General features: G+C 30.0%; 2 protein-coding genes and 1 long non-coding RNA gene across 5 annotated transcripts in view; 2 read left to right on the plus strand and 1 right to left on the minus strand.

The window, feature by feature from the left end:
- The window catches only part of LOC123004018, a 29365-nt gene extending 27065 nt beyond the window's left edge, over nucleotides 1–2300 (minus strand). For all 3 annotated transcript variants that reach the window (XM_044397118.1, XM_044397117.1, XM_044397119.1), the window contains exon 1: nucleotides 2149–2300. The gene's annotated coding sequence lies outside the window, so the exon portion shown is untranslated. The remainder of the gene's footprint in view (nucleotides 1–2148) is intronic.
- A 4219-nt stretch (nucleotides 2301–6519) lies between these two features.
- The window catches only part of LOC123004022, a 33396-nt gene continuing 23919 nt past the window's right edge, over nucleotides 6520–15996 (plus strand). The window contains exon 1 of the long non-coding RNA XR_006412669.1: nucleotides 6520–6670. This is a non-coding gene — a long non-coding RNA (uncharacterized LOC123004022). The remainder of the gene's footprint in view (nucleotides 6671–15996) is intronic.
- LOC123004021 (coiled-coil domain-containing protein 115-like) lies at nucleotides 13912–14678 on the plus strand. Its single transcript, XM_044397124.1, has 2 exons — nucleotides 13912–14040; nucleotides 14125–14678. The coding sequence occupies exon 2, from the start codon at nucleotides 14145–14147 to the stop codon at nucleotides 14613–14615; it is 471 nt and encodes a 156-aa protein (XP_044253059.1). The 5' UTR covers nucleotides 13912–14040; nucleotides 14125–14144; the 3' UTR covers nucleotides 14616–14678.

Here is a 15996-nt window from a genome sequence, read left to right on the forward strand (position 1 = left end):
TTATTAATTTATTTAAGAACAAAAATTACTAAAACCAAATATTAAAATAAACTTTTACAATTAAAAGTGGCCAAGTCAGAAATAAATAATTAAATAATATGAATATCAAAATAATAATAAATAATAATAAAAATTGGTGTATTTGTTATACAGGACGTTCCGTTTTTATTGTTACAAATTTAAACAAATGATAAAATATTCAATTTTAAGAAAAAAGTTTCTTATGAACAGTATCGAAAAATTTTATATGAGGGAGTTGCATCTCCTAAAAGGGGATGAAGAAACCATTGTAAATTGCAAAATTTGAAATTGAAAACCTCTATACACCCAAACGAATTACAGATCATAAAGCGGATCAAAATTAAAAATTAAACTCGTTTTAACGTTTAAGACGCCCGTGATTACACATTTTGACAACTGATCTTTAAATGCGTTCAGCTGTACCAATTTTTGTAATTTTATCTATGTATTTTGCAATAGTCAGAAAATCCCATTAAAAAACGTATCTCTTTCAGGGGGTGTAGCTCGCTTACTTAACATTTTTTGATACATGTTCATAGGAAGCTTTTGTTTTAAAATTGAATATTCTATCACCTGTTTAAATTTGTAACAATAAAAACGGAACACCCTGTATACTTTAATTTTTATTTTAGTGAAGTTTAATCAAATCAGATAGCGTCCTTTAATTATATTTAATACTCGTAAACTACAATAAACTCATTTTTATAACATCCACTCGTGTATTTTGTGCGATAATCGGTCAGTGTAATTAGTCGCTCTTCAAAGTTTTTGGTAAAAAGTCTCTCAGAATAAACAATATTTACAAAAATTAGTTAGAATTTACTACTGCCATCTAGAGCACTAAAAAACTAGGCACAGCTACCAACCTAGCAATGTATTAATTGTACATTATGGAATTGTGTTGATTTTAGTATAATATACGTAATAATCAGGGGAAAAAAATTGTTCATGATACGATTATTGGTTTGCTAATTGCTGACAGTTCAAAAAGGGAGGAGCATTCATCTTCTTACATTTTATGGACTATACTTAATATCTGACAAGATATTTGTGTTGAAAAAATATGTAGTTTAAGTTTTATTACCAATAACAGATCATAAACGTGGTAATTAATTAAATCAAGTCTCTGACACCGAAACTGACTCATTTTGAAAGTAAATGCGACTTATCGGCTTGTTTCTATTACCATAAATATCCATAGAAATTCTGCTGTATGGTCAACATTATGTAACAGTCCTCTATTTTTCATCTTTAATCATCGTTTTGTTTATTAATTATCGAACTATGCGTCCATAATAAATTTGTCATTCCTTGTCATTATAAAGTGTGAAAATGGAAGTGATTCGCAAGTTTTTCATAAATCAAACTGAGCTGAACAATTTCATAATTGTCTCGTTGTTTTTAGAATGAACGAAATAACAAATCATCGACTTATTTGCTGATGAACAGTCAAGTATTGCGTAAAAGTTGTCGGCCAAGAACGTCTGGAAAAGTGTAAACTCTTTGCCATATTTGGTCGCCACCAAATTTGGAAAATTAGGCTATAAAGCAATAATGCCTCGAGATAAATTTGTCACAAATTTAAACAATAACAAATTTGTGTATTGTATTGATGTAACGGAATACCACAAAGGTGAGTTATTTTTAACCTCAGAAACATAATCTGTTTGATAATTTACGATCGTAATTTGCATAAATGACCAGTATGTGTACCTAGTCCAAGTCCGGCAAAGAAGATTCTGTGAATTTAGAAATTTTTTCGGATGTCGGATTTTATGTTACAAGAAAGCAAACATTTTTAGTTTGTTTGTAAACAGACGCCCATAAAAGGTAAACTTTAAATTGAAATGATGTCATCTTTGGTGATTTTTTTCCGTATTTTTGAAAAATTTTGGAGTTGGATATTCATTAGTGACTCAGAACAGAACAGTAGGTGTCGAACGAGTTTACGGAAAAAATGCGATTTATCGATAGACATGGTCAGAACAGAGGTGTTATTTTATTACAAGACACGCCTCATATAACACATACGAAAACAATTTTAAAAAATATTCAACAAGTCACGTCGCTATCAGTGAGACTGACAATGGGAAAAAATGTGCAAAATGAGCAGTCCTGGAAACTTACCACAGCTTCCTCTTGCTAGATTTAAAATATGTCCACTAGCACTCAAAAAAAAATTAAAACACCCAAAATCAAGTTCTCGCAAAAGTGATAACGAGGCAATATTATTGTGTATAATTTGCGCGGTTGCCGGTGGCCGACTGACTGGTTTGTTAAAGAACTGACCATGAAGGTGGGATCTTCACGAGGGACACCCCGATGTGGTCAGCAGACACCTTCAAAGAGGTGCCCCGCTCTTGTGACGTCATTCCTGCAACTGGCGCCCACTCAGTATCCTGCAAATTGGGACGATTCTTTTCCAATTGTCAACTAATCGCGCTATTTCTGCTCCGGATGGACGTTTATGGCATTATATGTTTGCATTTTACGATTTAGGGACAATTTTTCTATTTAATTAAAATAACGTTTTACTTAGGAATATTTCTGATTCGTAATAATCAAAAATCATAGTAAATTTTCCTACAAATTTACAAAGTAAAATTTACTGTTTAATAATTATTGATTGATACCACATTTTAATAAATAGTAATACCACAGTAATATCGTGACAATAAATGTTTTGAAAAAATTTAAAGATTATTATTGTAGGTACTATTGAGCATTTTAAACTGCTTTCAGATATATGCCATACTAAACCTAAAAAAACCTAAGTACTCGTAAATGTTTGAAATTGTTGTAATGTAACACAATTTTTTGAAACATCTCTATTCGTTTCAGTCATATTGTATAATATGGTAATAATTCTCTTAATTGCTTGCTATTTCAACAGTTTACTTACTTACTTAGCATATTTAAACTAACATTTTACCTACCTTTGACTAAGAATGAACTTTTCTTCTCGTAAAACATTAAATGTTTATAATAAAATATAATCCTTCTATTTTAGTTATTCATGATTACTACAAACCTGCTCATTCCTGCAAATACTTAACTTCCTAGTTTTATAAAAACAGTTTTTTTGAGTTTGATACTAAAAGTAATTTTAATAGTATTTACACCTTTTATACATGTACCATTTCAAATATTGTTTATTGGAACCACACGTCTCTTACTCGAAAATTATTCACTTTCTGAAAAATTTAATGACGAATAGTAATAAAGTACAAATGTGTTTATTTTTCAAGAAAAAAGTTGGAATAAACTTTTTGAGGTCTGCAAAATTAATTTCTTTATTTTGTACCCAATGTTAAACAGTGCTTTTATCAACCAATTTCAGTAGATAAAGTTGTCTTTTTTAGTCTAGTGAAATAAAGTAATTTTTATCTACTGTTTATTTTGAAGAAATTCTGGTAGGTGAGTACAAAATAAAATAAAATATTATACACAACCATAAAGAAATTGTTTAATTACGAGTGCAAAAGTTATGTTTACGAGTGACGAAGTCACGAGTGGACTTAATCTACTAAAATAATAATAAATAACTATTATTTTGAAATTCCTCGTTTTCAACAAGATTACTATTTATTATTTATACTTATTACTAACTTTTGTCTTTAGGCAATTTGAAAATAAAGTAGACTGTGGAAAGAAGTGAACATTTTTATTAATTAAGACAAGTGAACACAAGGAGTTAATTATTAAACTTATTTATTATTATATTCCTAAACACGTAGAAATAGATTGTTGAAAACTTTCTAAGAAAGATATTGTGCTCAATGTCTTATTTTTTTGGCTACTAATAAAGTTCTAGGTAAATATAATATAATACAGATTTTTACTAATAACCCAGCGAAAAAAACCCATACTTAACCGATTTTTTATTTAAAATCACTCACTAAGCAATCCTGTCTATGTATGGTCCCTACCCAAGAATATTATTTATTATTGGTACATATTTATTTTTATATTACTAAACATAATTGTTTTTATTGTTGTTTTATTATTTTATTATTCTTCGAAACTATCAAAATTTATAATTTTTCTCCTGTGTAATGAAGTTTTGACAACTGTTTGGCATTTCTTAATACGAAACGTCAGATTATTTTTAACAGATTTAAAGTAATTTTAAGTCTTGTTGAGTCTAATTTGAAGAATAAAATGTTGTATTCAACTCGTCTTCGTCTAAATCGGTTCATTTATTCCACCTCGTTAACACTCGTGGTTTAAAAACCCACTCTTGAAATAAAGCGTCCGATTTACACTCAAACTCGTCGAATAAATAACTAGTTATTATTGAAGTATTTTTGATTAAACACTCCACTTATAGAAAAAAAAAATATAAAGCTTACTTATTATAAAGACGTACCTAATAAATATAATGATTTCAAGGAACATTAATAAAAAAACATTTTGTATTAAGTTTACAGGAAATTTAGTTTTGAATTAATAACTGTTTTAAAGATGAACAAATAAATAAAAAGGGCCTAAAAATTATAATATTTTAGGTTTAGGAGTACGTCTGAACTACAAGACAAAAACAAAAGAAGAAATTAAAAAATATATGTACATATTATAAATTTATTTATGATCAAAAATAAAATAAAATTCGAATTCCAGGATATAAATCAAAATAACTAATACTAAATTAACTAATAGACGCAATACCAATTAGTATGGCTAATTCTATGATAAACTGGAATGTGTAATTAAGATAAATATTTAAATAGATGCATAAATAATGATTAAATATTTTGTATCGTTGTGTTATTTCGGATAGACAGTTTCAGTTTTTTTATTTTTATTCCATTTTTATTAATTACATACATACAGGGTTATTCTTAAATATGAAGCAATATTTTAACCTCAAAAATGACCTATAAAATAATGTTAATTTAAATAATAACTCGTGTCCTATCTCTACTGATAAGAATTTTACAGCCCTCGGAATGTGGGTATGGAAATTTGATTTTTTTGTAATAACTTTGGAACTATTTGACCAAATATTATAAAATTTGGAACATTTCCCTGTGACAACATACCCTTTAAACTGGTAATCATGAAAACCGGATATATCCACTCAATTTCCAGTTCCAGCAGTTGCAGGTCACATTTTCTGTGTTTTTCCATTTTTTTGCTCTCTTAACACCAATTTTTTATTGCCCAAATCGATAGAGTAATCAATTTCGATTAAAAAACGCATAACCTTTAATACCCCTAAAATGGACCGTTTCAAAGATATTTTAATTTAACCTGAGGACTGCACAACGCTGAAATCAAAAAATAGGGATTTTGAATAAATGGTATCCACGGCAACCAATGACCATGGTCACATAAATCCCTGCCTGTTAACTTTGACGATAATTTTTTGTAAATTTTTTATGAATTAAATGCTACGAGATCCATTTGGATTTATTCTAAGTTATGTTTGGAATCTGAGGTAAACTCTTTTATTAAATATTTTCGATTAATTGTCTAATAATCGTCCAATGTCAAAGTTGACAGATGCCTGACAGGGATTAGTGAGACCATGGTCATTTGTTACCTTGGATATCATCCATTCAAAATCCCTACTTTTCAGCGTTGTGCAGTCCTCAGTTTAAATTAAAATATCTTTGAAACGGTCCATTTTAGGGGTATTAAAGGTTATGCGTTTTTTAATCGAAATTGATTACTCTATCGATTTGGGCAATAAAAAATTGGTGTTAAGAGAGCAAAAAAATGTGAAAACATAGAAAATGTGACTTGCAACTGCTGGAACCGGAAATTGAGTGGATGTATCCGGTTTTCGTAATTAGCAGTTTAAAGGGTATGTTGTCACAAGGAAATGTTCCAAGTTTTATAATATTTGGTCAAATAGTTCCAAAGTTATTACAAAAAAATCAAATTTCCATACCCACATTCCGAGGGCTGTAAAATTCTTATCAGTAGAGATAGGACACGAGTTATTATTTAAATTAAACAAATATTGCTTCATATTTATGAATAACCCTGTATATCTAGAGGTTTTCGTTTTGCCATATTTTAAATGTGTAATTCCACAGATTGTCATGGTTAAAATTTTAAAAAATGTTTTGCATATGAGGGAATAAATATGTAATAACAAGTTACCAGCCATATAGGTATGTAATCACAAAATTATACCCATTTTCCATAAAATCATAGGACATAACTCAAAATAAATAAATCTCGATGTCTCGTTTTACTTTTCCTATTAATCCACGCAGTTGTCACACAAATTTTTAAACTGTTGATCGGTGACGAACAATTTTTATTTATAAAAAAATCGCCAACGCCAATAATTTACTGTTAGGTTGAAAACCCACAGTGTGTTTGTATTGCAGAGAGTAAGTAATACTGTGTCAAATCAGTTCTTCTACTGTTCTTTGAACACTAAAAATCAAGAAAGGGTTGTTGAAACCAATAAAGATAAATTTACACATTTGCATATGTCAAAGTCCAAGACACTTTTGCACAAATCGTCAAATATACGTCACTATCAATAAGATATAATTTTTAGTTGCAGAATAAAGAAATTTCCGCAGAATCGGTGAAGGTTTTTGATCGAAATTCGTAGGCGCGCCGAATATGGAGATATGTCCTGATCCAGGCATCAAACAGTAGGTGGAGGCTGATGACGTCATAACTGGTAAGCTTATGCACGTACTTAAGTAATAATTAAAACTGAACTGGCACTTGTTCGATGTCGTTACTGCAACTTGTGGGTGACCTTTCGAGATGTTTCTAGAGATAAATAGGTGCATTTATGGAGAGTTGTAAATTTGTAATGGAAGACATTATCGCTATGTATGTACTTAATGAGTGCTCGTGGCTGAAATTTCTGTAAGAATATTTTTGTACACCCTGAATTCTCCTATTTGTTAGGTGAACTATGATGCAATTTTATATTAAATTGTTAACATTCGACTCAAACGTTCTTTGTCAACTAAGACAAGAAAATACAGAGGTGTGCATAAAATTCATAACTCTTCAGTTCAAATACTCTGAGTCAAATAATATACCTGGAAAATTACGTAATGCACCATAAAATATAAGCAAATATAGACGAACTTTACTCTTTCGATTTGAGAAAAATTATGCTAAGAGAGCAAAAAAAACGAAAAAACACAGAAAATGCAACTGCAGCAACCGAAAATTAAGTAGACGTATCCAGTTTTCGTGATTACCGGTTCAAAAGATATATTTTTGCAAGTAACTGTTCCAAATTTTATGATATTTGGTGAAATGGTTCTAAAGTTATTACAAAAAAGAACAAAGTTCCATGCCCACATTACGGGGGCAGTAAAATTCTTGTCTGTCCCTGGTAATAAAACATTAATTGGACGAGTGATTAATTTCTTGCCTGTCATAATAACTGCAATGTTCTTCTATAGTTTTTGTCGAGGATTTTGTTATTTATTAAATGAGTCGATTGTAATCTGACAACTCGTAATCATTCATATTTAATTAGAATATAGATAACATAAATTTATATTTTATTCGATTGCAACTACAGTTTAGATTTGTTTTGTCTTTAGATTTTCAATTTTCGGAATATTCCTTCATTAAGAATATTGTTATTTATTTTGTTACGTAAACAATAATGTAGGAGGATTTGACTATTGTAAAGTTAGTAATTATTCATAAATAATTACTTACTTAATTAATAAATTTCATATGATTAATTTAAAACATTTGGATTTTTTTCTTGCATAAACGCTACTATTGATCAAACATTGAGATCAGGCTGACAGAGCATTATTGTCATGTCGGTGTTTTATGTAAGAAATCATTAATATTTAATGTATTTTTCTAGTTGTCTCGGTAAGTTGCTGCAAATTGTTTTGTACCACAAAGTTAAACAGTGTAGGTGTATGTAGTTATTAATAACGAAGTCTTAAAATATAAAAAATCGTCATTAATTTTATACTTACTTACACATACAGGGTACGCCAGAACTCGCGCCCCAGAGAAAAATTTCAAGTAACATAACATACTAGGAACATGAAAAAAATGTTTAAAAAATTCTATCTGTCAAAAAAATTTGACATTTATTTTTTGACATTTGACATTTTTTTATGTCTATTTAATGATACTGATGATATTGTATATGTTTTTTACGATTATTTTAATAAAAGTACAAAAATTTTGCCAATAAAAGCAACAGATAAGATTACACAGAGTTACAATTTAGGATACAGCTTCCTTGTTTCCTCTTTTAATAGCCTATAGCAAATAAACTTGGAAAATTATTTTTCCAGCAGAAATAAATAGAGTCAAAGTGAAAAATTTAAACTCTCATAACCTCGAAATTTTCGTAGATAGAGTTTTTTTAACATTTTTTCCATGTTCATGGTATCTTACCTTATATGGCATTTTTCTCTGGGGCGCGAGTTCTGGCGCATCCTGTATAGTCTCTTCCATTTAATAAACAATATTCAGTGTCAAAATTAGAAAGAATTTTCGTTGTATGGCTTTAATTAATAAATTTAGATTTAGTCCACTTCAGCTCTGAGCCCACTCATTTAACAAAATCTGAAGCTGCAAACTTCTGGCATCAGTGCAGAGAACGATCATTAGTGCCATTCAGTTCTCACGGAATGATAGAGAAATCAGAGAAGTCTTTTCGGTGTAAACCCAATACAAAATGTATGAAAGAATTAAACATTAAAGGTAGGCAAACAGTTTTGTTTATTTTGCCGAACGCAGTAAGGTAAATAATTCAGAACTCACTTTTACTCGGAATAACATATACTATTTTATCCGCAATCGTTTTTAAATCGCGAGTAAAGAGCAACCTTTACTTAGCAAGTAAATGAACAAAATGTAGTGCAAAATGTCGAATGCTGATGATCTACAATGTTACCTCTCTAGAAATTGCTGAAGCAGCGAAAGAAGTAAAACTTTTACTTGTGAGATTTAGTAATAAAAGTAGTCACTAAAAAATAACAATATTAAATAAACAAAAAAGCACCTTGAAATCTTTTATCCAGCAGCTCTTAATCATTGAACAATAACTATGGAGATTTTAGATGAATAAGATATCGCATAACTCACGTGTGAAGTAAAATATAACTCACACGTGAGTTATATTTTTCCGAACTTGTGACACTTTTGTGCATTTAAGAGAAAAAATGTCTGGAATCTTAAAAAATGAAAACAAAAATGAAATTTTTGCATAAAGCTTTGGAAACTGTACCTACAAGTATTTACTTACTTATTTGCTTTATTTAAAGTGGTGCCATCAAAATTCAAAGCAATTACGAGGTATTGGATAAAGTATGGCACACGTGTATTATTATCGCTATACAGACTCTTAAGTAAACATCTCCCTGCGTGAATTATTTCTAATACATATAAATATAACATTCTATAACAACTACAAAACAGCAATCAGCCATAATAACAATATGTGATATTTATAACTTTAGTAAACCAAAAAAAAAGTAAGTAAGTATGCGCTTGCTCTAACTACTTGTTACTAATACAAAATACAAATTTGCACAAAAAACTGGATTATTAATTGTACTTGCCATATAAGACACTTGTGTAGAAATCGTGACATGTATGATCAGTGAGTAAAAAAATGAAAAATATGTTAAACAAAACTTCTTCATTTTTGACAAATGTCAACAAATAATACCAATTAACCCTAACCAAATAAAGAAAATCGATTCACTTAACTATGGTGTGGCTTGAATAAATCTAAGGTCGGTATTGGTGTCATCAGTTCAAATTATCTAGAATTTTAAAGAGTAATAGTGTTTTTAACAGGGTATATCTCGGTAACTAAAAAACTTTTATAAGATTTTTTTTCACACATCCTGTATACAGGGTCTTTCAAAACTCGCCCCTTAGAGAAAAATGTCATGTGGTAAGATGTCAAGGAACATAGAAAAAATGTTAAAAAAATCTATCCAAAAAAATTTCGAAATTGTGGGAGTTTAAAAATTGCACTTTAATTTTATAATTCTGTTGGAGAAATAAATGTTCCGTTTTTGCTCTAGACTATTAGAAGAGGAAAAAGGAAGCTGTATTCCTAAATTGTAAGTATGTTTAACGTTTTTTGTGACTTTTATTGGCAAAATCTGTGTACCTTTACTAAATAATTATGAAAAAACATACACAAGATCAGCACTCATCAGTAGTATTAGACATAAAAAATATCAAATGTCAAAATTTTTTGACAGATAGAATGTTTTAAACAGTTTTTCCATGTTGCTGGTATCTTTTTCTCTATTGCGCGAGCTCTGAAACAGCCTGTATCTATAATTGATAGTTAAGCATTTTAAATTATTTGCAATCTTTAGTAGTTTGTTGTTTATTTAATAATAATTATTAAAAGATTTGTTGCACTACTGACTTTACACCTACTTAAAAAGAACGACTAGTAGTCAACAACCTCCAAAACATGCGAACATAGGAGTTAAATTTTAAAAAATTGAAGCGTTGTGCCAAAAGTTTTAAGATAAATTATTTTTGGCACAGTTCGACGTAAAAGTAACTGATAAGTAATTAACAGCTCATACAGCTGCAGGTATTTAAGACTAAGATTTAACCAATTAATTTTTTGAAAAAAATCTGCGAGGCAAAATCTCAATTCCTTTTGTAAAACTTGCAATTTTATTGCGATTCTTTAATGCGAGATAAGTAATAGCCCATTCTTGTGAAATTGTGGGAGTAATTTTTTGTTAATTCCGCACTCTTCCAGCACCTGTGGTCTAAAAAGCAACCCATCGGGGCGTGAGTTTTGGTCATCCACTCACGCACTAAACTATTGTTGAATCAAACAATACAAATTGAATTATTATGTTGAATTAAAACAAGAAAATATTCCCGTCGCGACGCCGTCTGTGTTTTCTTTTCCGAAAAACCCCTTTCAAAAGTTTTATTTTCGTCGACGACCTCAATGTCAAGTTTATTCTTCAAATGAAAAAGAGCGTGGGTGTGGACCTGTCGTGCAAATTATTCTATTTAAGAATCAAGTACCTTTTGATTTGTCTTATTTTTATGAGATCAAGTGGCCTGATTGTATGTGATGTATGTAATAAGTGCATGGTGCCAGGGCCAACTCGACCAGACTTCAGTGAAATACGTTCCTTTATATGGGTATGGGTCAATGCCGGACCCATTTCAAATCACTATTGATCATATTTTAAAAAATTAGCTGCAAGTTACCATGAACTTGATTTTTACAACACATGTGCATAAAAATAATGGTTTGTAATTGCAATACTTAATTGCGAGTCTGTTGGTTATGAATATTTATCCGTTCGAGTGGAAATTCGAAGGATTCAATGATTCAAAACGATGCAAATCCTTGGCTTTGCATTTAATTCGTCGCATATGCAACGGGATTATACAGAACCTTGATGCCTTGCATTCTTGTGAAAGCGCCTTTAGAGAGTGACTGTACTGTGAGCAAGTGACAAATCCATCCTCTATAATCATTTCGATATTAATTTGAATAAGAAAAGATTTGGCTTATTTTAGATTGTTACATCACTCAAGGATCAAAACAAGGTCCCGCCTTTTGCTCCAACGCGTCAAAGCTTCTTTATTATTGGGTATTTATATCAAATCATATACAGGATAGCGTAAATTGAGAGTGGGTCACTTATTATGCAATTGAAAGTAATGAGAAAATTATAGCAAAGCTTATCAGAAAATTAAGATTTTTTACTTTTCAAGTCACATTATTAAAAACCTACGATCTCAACTAATCTGAGTTGATTTAGTAAGGTATTAAAAAAACATAAAAAAGAATGACAACCTACGTTTTAAATAAAGCAAAAAAAAGATTGGAAAACATTTTGGTTCCCATCTGTTGATTGAAACTGAACAAGATAATAATAATTTTGTTCCCACCTACGTTTTAAATGTTTCTAATTTGTGAAATGTTAAAATAAAGACAACTTTGGTTGTGTAGAACATAAATATTATACCTACAGTATGTCTCTGGATTGCGTTTACAAAAGAAAAATAGTTTCTATCTTTGATTTTACACCAAAACTGAAAAGGAATAGTATATTACAAGCGAGGTGGTAAATATGGCATTACCCCGAGTGCTTATGTATACGATCAGATAAAGCACAAGGGGTAATGCCATTACCACCGAGGTTTGTATGCTATTTTATTCATAATCACATTATTTTCAGTCAAAAATTTGAGTAAAATAAAATTCTAACAAAATTAAGGTCCAAACGTGGTAGGCCATCTAAATGACGTTTGATTTTTGACATTTCAGAAATGTCAAAGAAAATATTGAAATAATGTGTAAATCTGATTTAACGTCGTCGAAATGGAGCAATCAATTAAGAGAATTAAGAGAAACTGCTACAAAAGCAATTGAATACTAATTTAGCGAAATATTATGCGTAACTTGACAATTTAAAAGAAAAAATTTCAGGTATTTTCGTAATTTTAACGTTGGCAATCCTGCACATTACCACCCAAGAGGAGTAACATTTATTACTCTTCATGAGAAATAATGACATGTTTCCCAACCTTAAAAAGGTTAGTAATCGGCATATTACATTAGTGATTGTGAATAAAAACATTTTTGCTTTATTTGAAACGAGCATATCTGAAGTTAAAACTTTATTATTCTGACTCATTGGCAAGAAAAGTTCATTTTTCTCTTGATTTTGGACTTGTAATAATAATATTTTTCTCGCATTTTAAATTTCATCACATTGGCAGATACTTTAATCTAATAACCCTAACAATTGTTATGGAAAGAAAAAAAAGAAAAAAGAAAAAATTGTTATTAGAAAGAAAAGTTCATTTTTCTCTTGATTTTGGATTTGTATTTTTTTCTATATGCAAGTAAGTCTCATCACAATGGCGGTTTTATTTTTTTTGACTACGACGTTACTTGGACAATCAGTTAAGTAATTGATTAAATAATGATAGTCCAAAATCAAGAGAAAAATGAACTTTTCTTTCTAATGAGTCAGAATATTGAAGTTTTAATTTTAGATTTGCTCGTTTCAGGTGAAGCAAAAAAATTCAATCCGGGGACATACTGTAAAACAAACTTTTAACAGTACAATAACTACAAACCTAGAAACTATGATTTTTAACAAATTCACACGTTCATTTGCAAATACAAAGTGGTTATAAATGATTTTCATCTAGCCAGCTGTGAATTTTCCATGTAAAAAAAAAATGCCGCTTTACGAAACCTACTTGTTTTAACTCAAAATTAAAAAATCGCCGTTTACTAAGCGTCCACTTCGAAAATAGACTTCAATTATAAACTTGTTTTCTTTCAAAGTATACATTATCAATTATTATTGGAAATTAGATGATAGATTAGATGATAATAAAAGTTTAATTAACAACAATTTATTATTAATTAATAAGTGACACTAATGACAGAACTAGACCTTTCAAAAAAAGTTACAAGCAAAAAAATTATAAAGCTGGTTAGATGAAAATCATTTATAACTACTCTGTATGTATACCTCATGCCATTTCTAAACATTTCATAATGTTTTTTCTGTATGGAAAAGTTTGTCAGTAGGGTCCCGTATAACTTAGATATTTCTTTTACACAGAAATCAAATGTTTGTGATCTATTTCCTCTCAAAAAACCCAGTTGCAAGGTTACCAAATAAAAATAGCACGAGAAGTATGTTTACGTGTAGTTTTCTGAAATAAAAAAAAAACACAAAAGCTATTAGGTGTATTAGAATTAGAGAGACTTGTAGGTACTCGTATACTCTTTTTCATATTAATGTGCATCAAGTAGGTTATAGTAGAATCTTTAACTTAAAGGCTGATTTACACAATAAGTGTCATTAATATGTCATTCAGAACAAATTTAAGCACATTAATATGAAAAAGAGTATATGTATTTGTAAAATGGATAAAAATTAAAGTAAGTGAAGACATCTGTTGTTGGTTTGAAACACCTAAGTCGATAAGTTAGAAATCTTGAAAGTCACATGATAGATCGACAGATGACATACGTTTGCTGTCAAACATTAGCTGTTAAAAAATAAAGTTGGGAAGGTAGGTGGTTAAAATTTGGTAAATGTAGATTTAAGCAATTTCGTTCGGCGTAGGTTAAGTAACGTATTTTACCAATGTTTTTAGATCACAGTCTGATAAAAAACATGACAGATATTGATCGAATATGCTGTGTCCTAGACAAACTAACCTTAGATGCTTTAACTTTAATGGAGGAAGACATTCAAATCAAACTTAATGTCGAAAACGCCATGTGCGGGGGCGAAACGCATCTGGCTAAATCTCGATACATTCTGGGCCAAAATAGTGTCTCATCATTACAGCTACCTACAGAAAACAGTCCTGAATTTGATGCTTTGACTCGAGTACATTTGGAAGAAAGTGATGAGTCTTTGGGAGAGAAATCGAGGGAATTGGAGGTAACTAAGAAAGAAGACCAAATTGATCCTGTTAGGTGGTTTGGGTATTTAGTGCCACAAGATTTGTTCCATGCACAAAACATGTTTAAACAGGCTCTTCAGTGGATTATTAGGGGTGTCAATGTCCAAACTAGATTAATTGAGACTTGTAATACAATTGAACAGTTGAAAGTGTTAAAGAGGGAGGTGTTGGTTTAAAATTAGTTTAATTATTTCCTTGTAAATATGGATTTTTTCGATTAAAATAAAGTTTTACAGATATCTCTTGGAATCTAGTTCTTTCATAAATTAGTAGATGGCGCCCAATCACTTATTCCAGCGTCAGTTTTGAAATATACAATAATACTAGGGAATCAATCTTTTTTGTAAATTGTTTTTTTGATGAAACACTACGAACGGTATGAGCCTCTCGGCAGGCAATTTTTCACGTTATCGAAAACACATAAAAATGATGAATGTCTTTATAACTGCTGATTTTACTCGTCATTGATAAATCTGTCCGCATACATGAAGAAATTTCGGGTGATCAATCATACTTTTCAATAAAAATCAAGAAAGGTAGTATCGTCACAATCGTCTTCCTGTACTTCCACCGACTCGAGGAATTCTCATTTTATTCTTTGGCCTCTGTTGCAGACGAACAACAAAGTAATGATAAATCAAACTGATGTAAAGAATAGCTTATTCAGTCGCAGCAGACCTTGACATTTTCATTTATGGATTTTTGATAGGAAAATAAATTTGTACATAACTAAATATAAATAGATCAAGTATTGTAATAACATTATTTTGGGTCATCGTTCCTCATTTTTATCATGGAAAACGATACAGGAAAAAAAACTACATCAGATACAAAATACAATTTATTTTTTCTTTTACTTTATAAGTAATTACATTTATTAAACAATTGCAGCCTGAAGTCTTTAATGTAAAAGTATTCTCATTTTTTCTAAAAAAAAAAAAAAAAAAAAAATGGGGTTATTTGTATTCGAAGGATTCCCTCTGCCCTGCAGCAGCATTCGCTTATAAGAAAATGAAGTTACTGGGTGTCAACGGTGTACTCGGACTGTGTGTATTCATTCAGTTGTGCGTCAAATTAATAATGCATCCTATTAGTTGTTTTCATTTTATTGTTTGAATGGAGTTGTATTAAATTGTGTAATATCTCGTAAGCCACTCATCGCATTTAGCATAATGCTTTGAGTATCGATTTGTGGCAGCTACTTCATTGTTTATAATTGACACCATGTAATTTCATTATCATTACTGTTTTACAGTTAAATTAATTCTACGCATGGAAAATTTGCTGTACAAAAATATAATAATTTTACAAAATACATATCATATTGGAAAAAAAACAACATAAATCAACGATATAAAATTTGTTGGCTGTATTTGTTTATGCAAACAAAAAAAATGTACGTTTAATGGGATAATTTGTGAATTTGTCATAAAAGTTGCAGTATATTATATTTTCTTTTTGTTTATTCATTTGTAGATTCCTGATATATCTACAGGAAGGAATGGAAATTTTCCACGTATAACTAAAAAAAATGAAAACTGCAAAAGACGCTTTGTA

The sequence above is a fragment of the Tribolium madens genome, unplaced genomic scaffold (assembly GCF_015345945.1).
Source record: "Tribolium madens isolate multiple individuals breed KSU strain unplaced genomic scaffold, Tmad_KSU_1.1 Scaffold_1;HRSCAF=32;Tcas5.2_LG8, whole genome shotgun sequence".
Taxonomy (NCBI): Eukaryota; Metazoa; Arthropoda; class Insecta; order Coleoptera; family Tenebrionidae; genus Tribolium; species Tribolium madens.

Coding starts and splice junctions, on each gene's coding strand:
- LOC123004021 (XM_044397124.1), top strand. CDS start 14,145: ATGACAGATATTGATCGAATATGCTGTGTCCTAGACAAACTAACCTTA.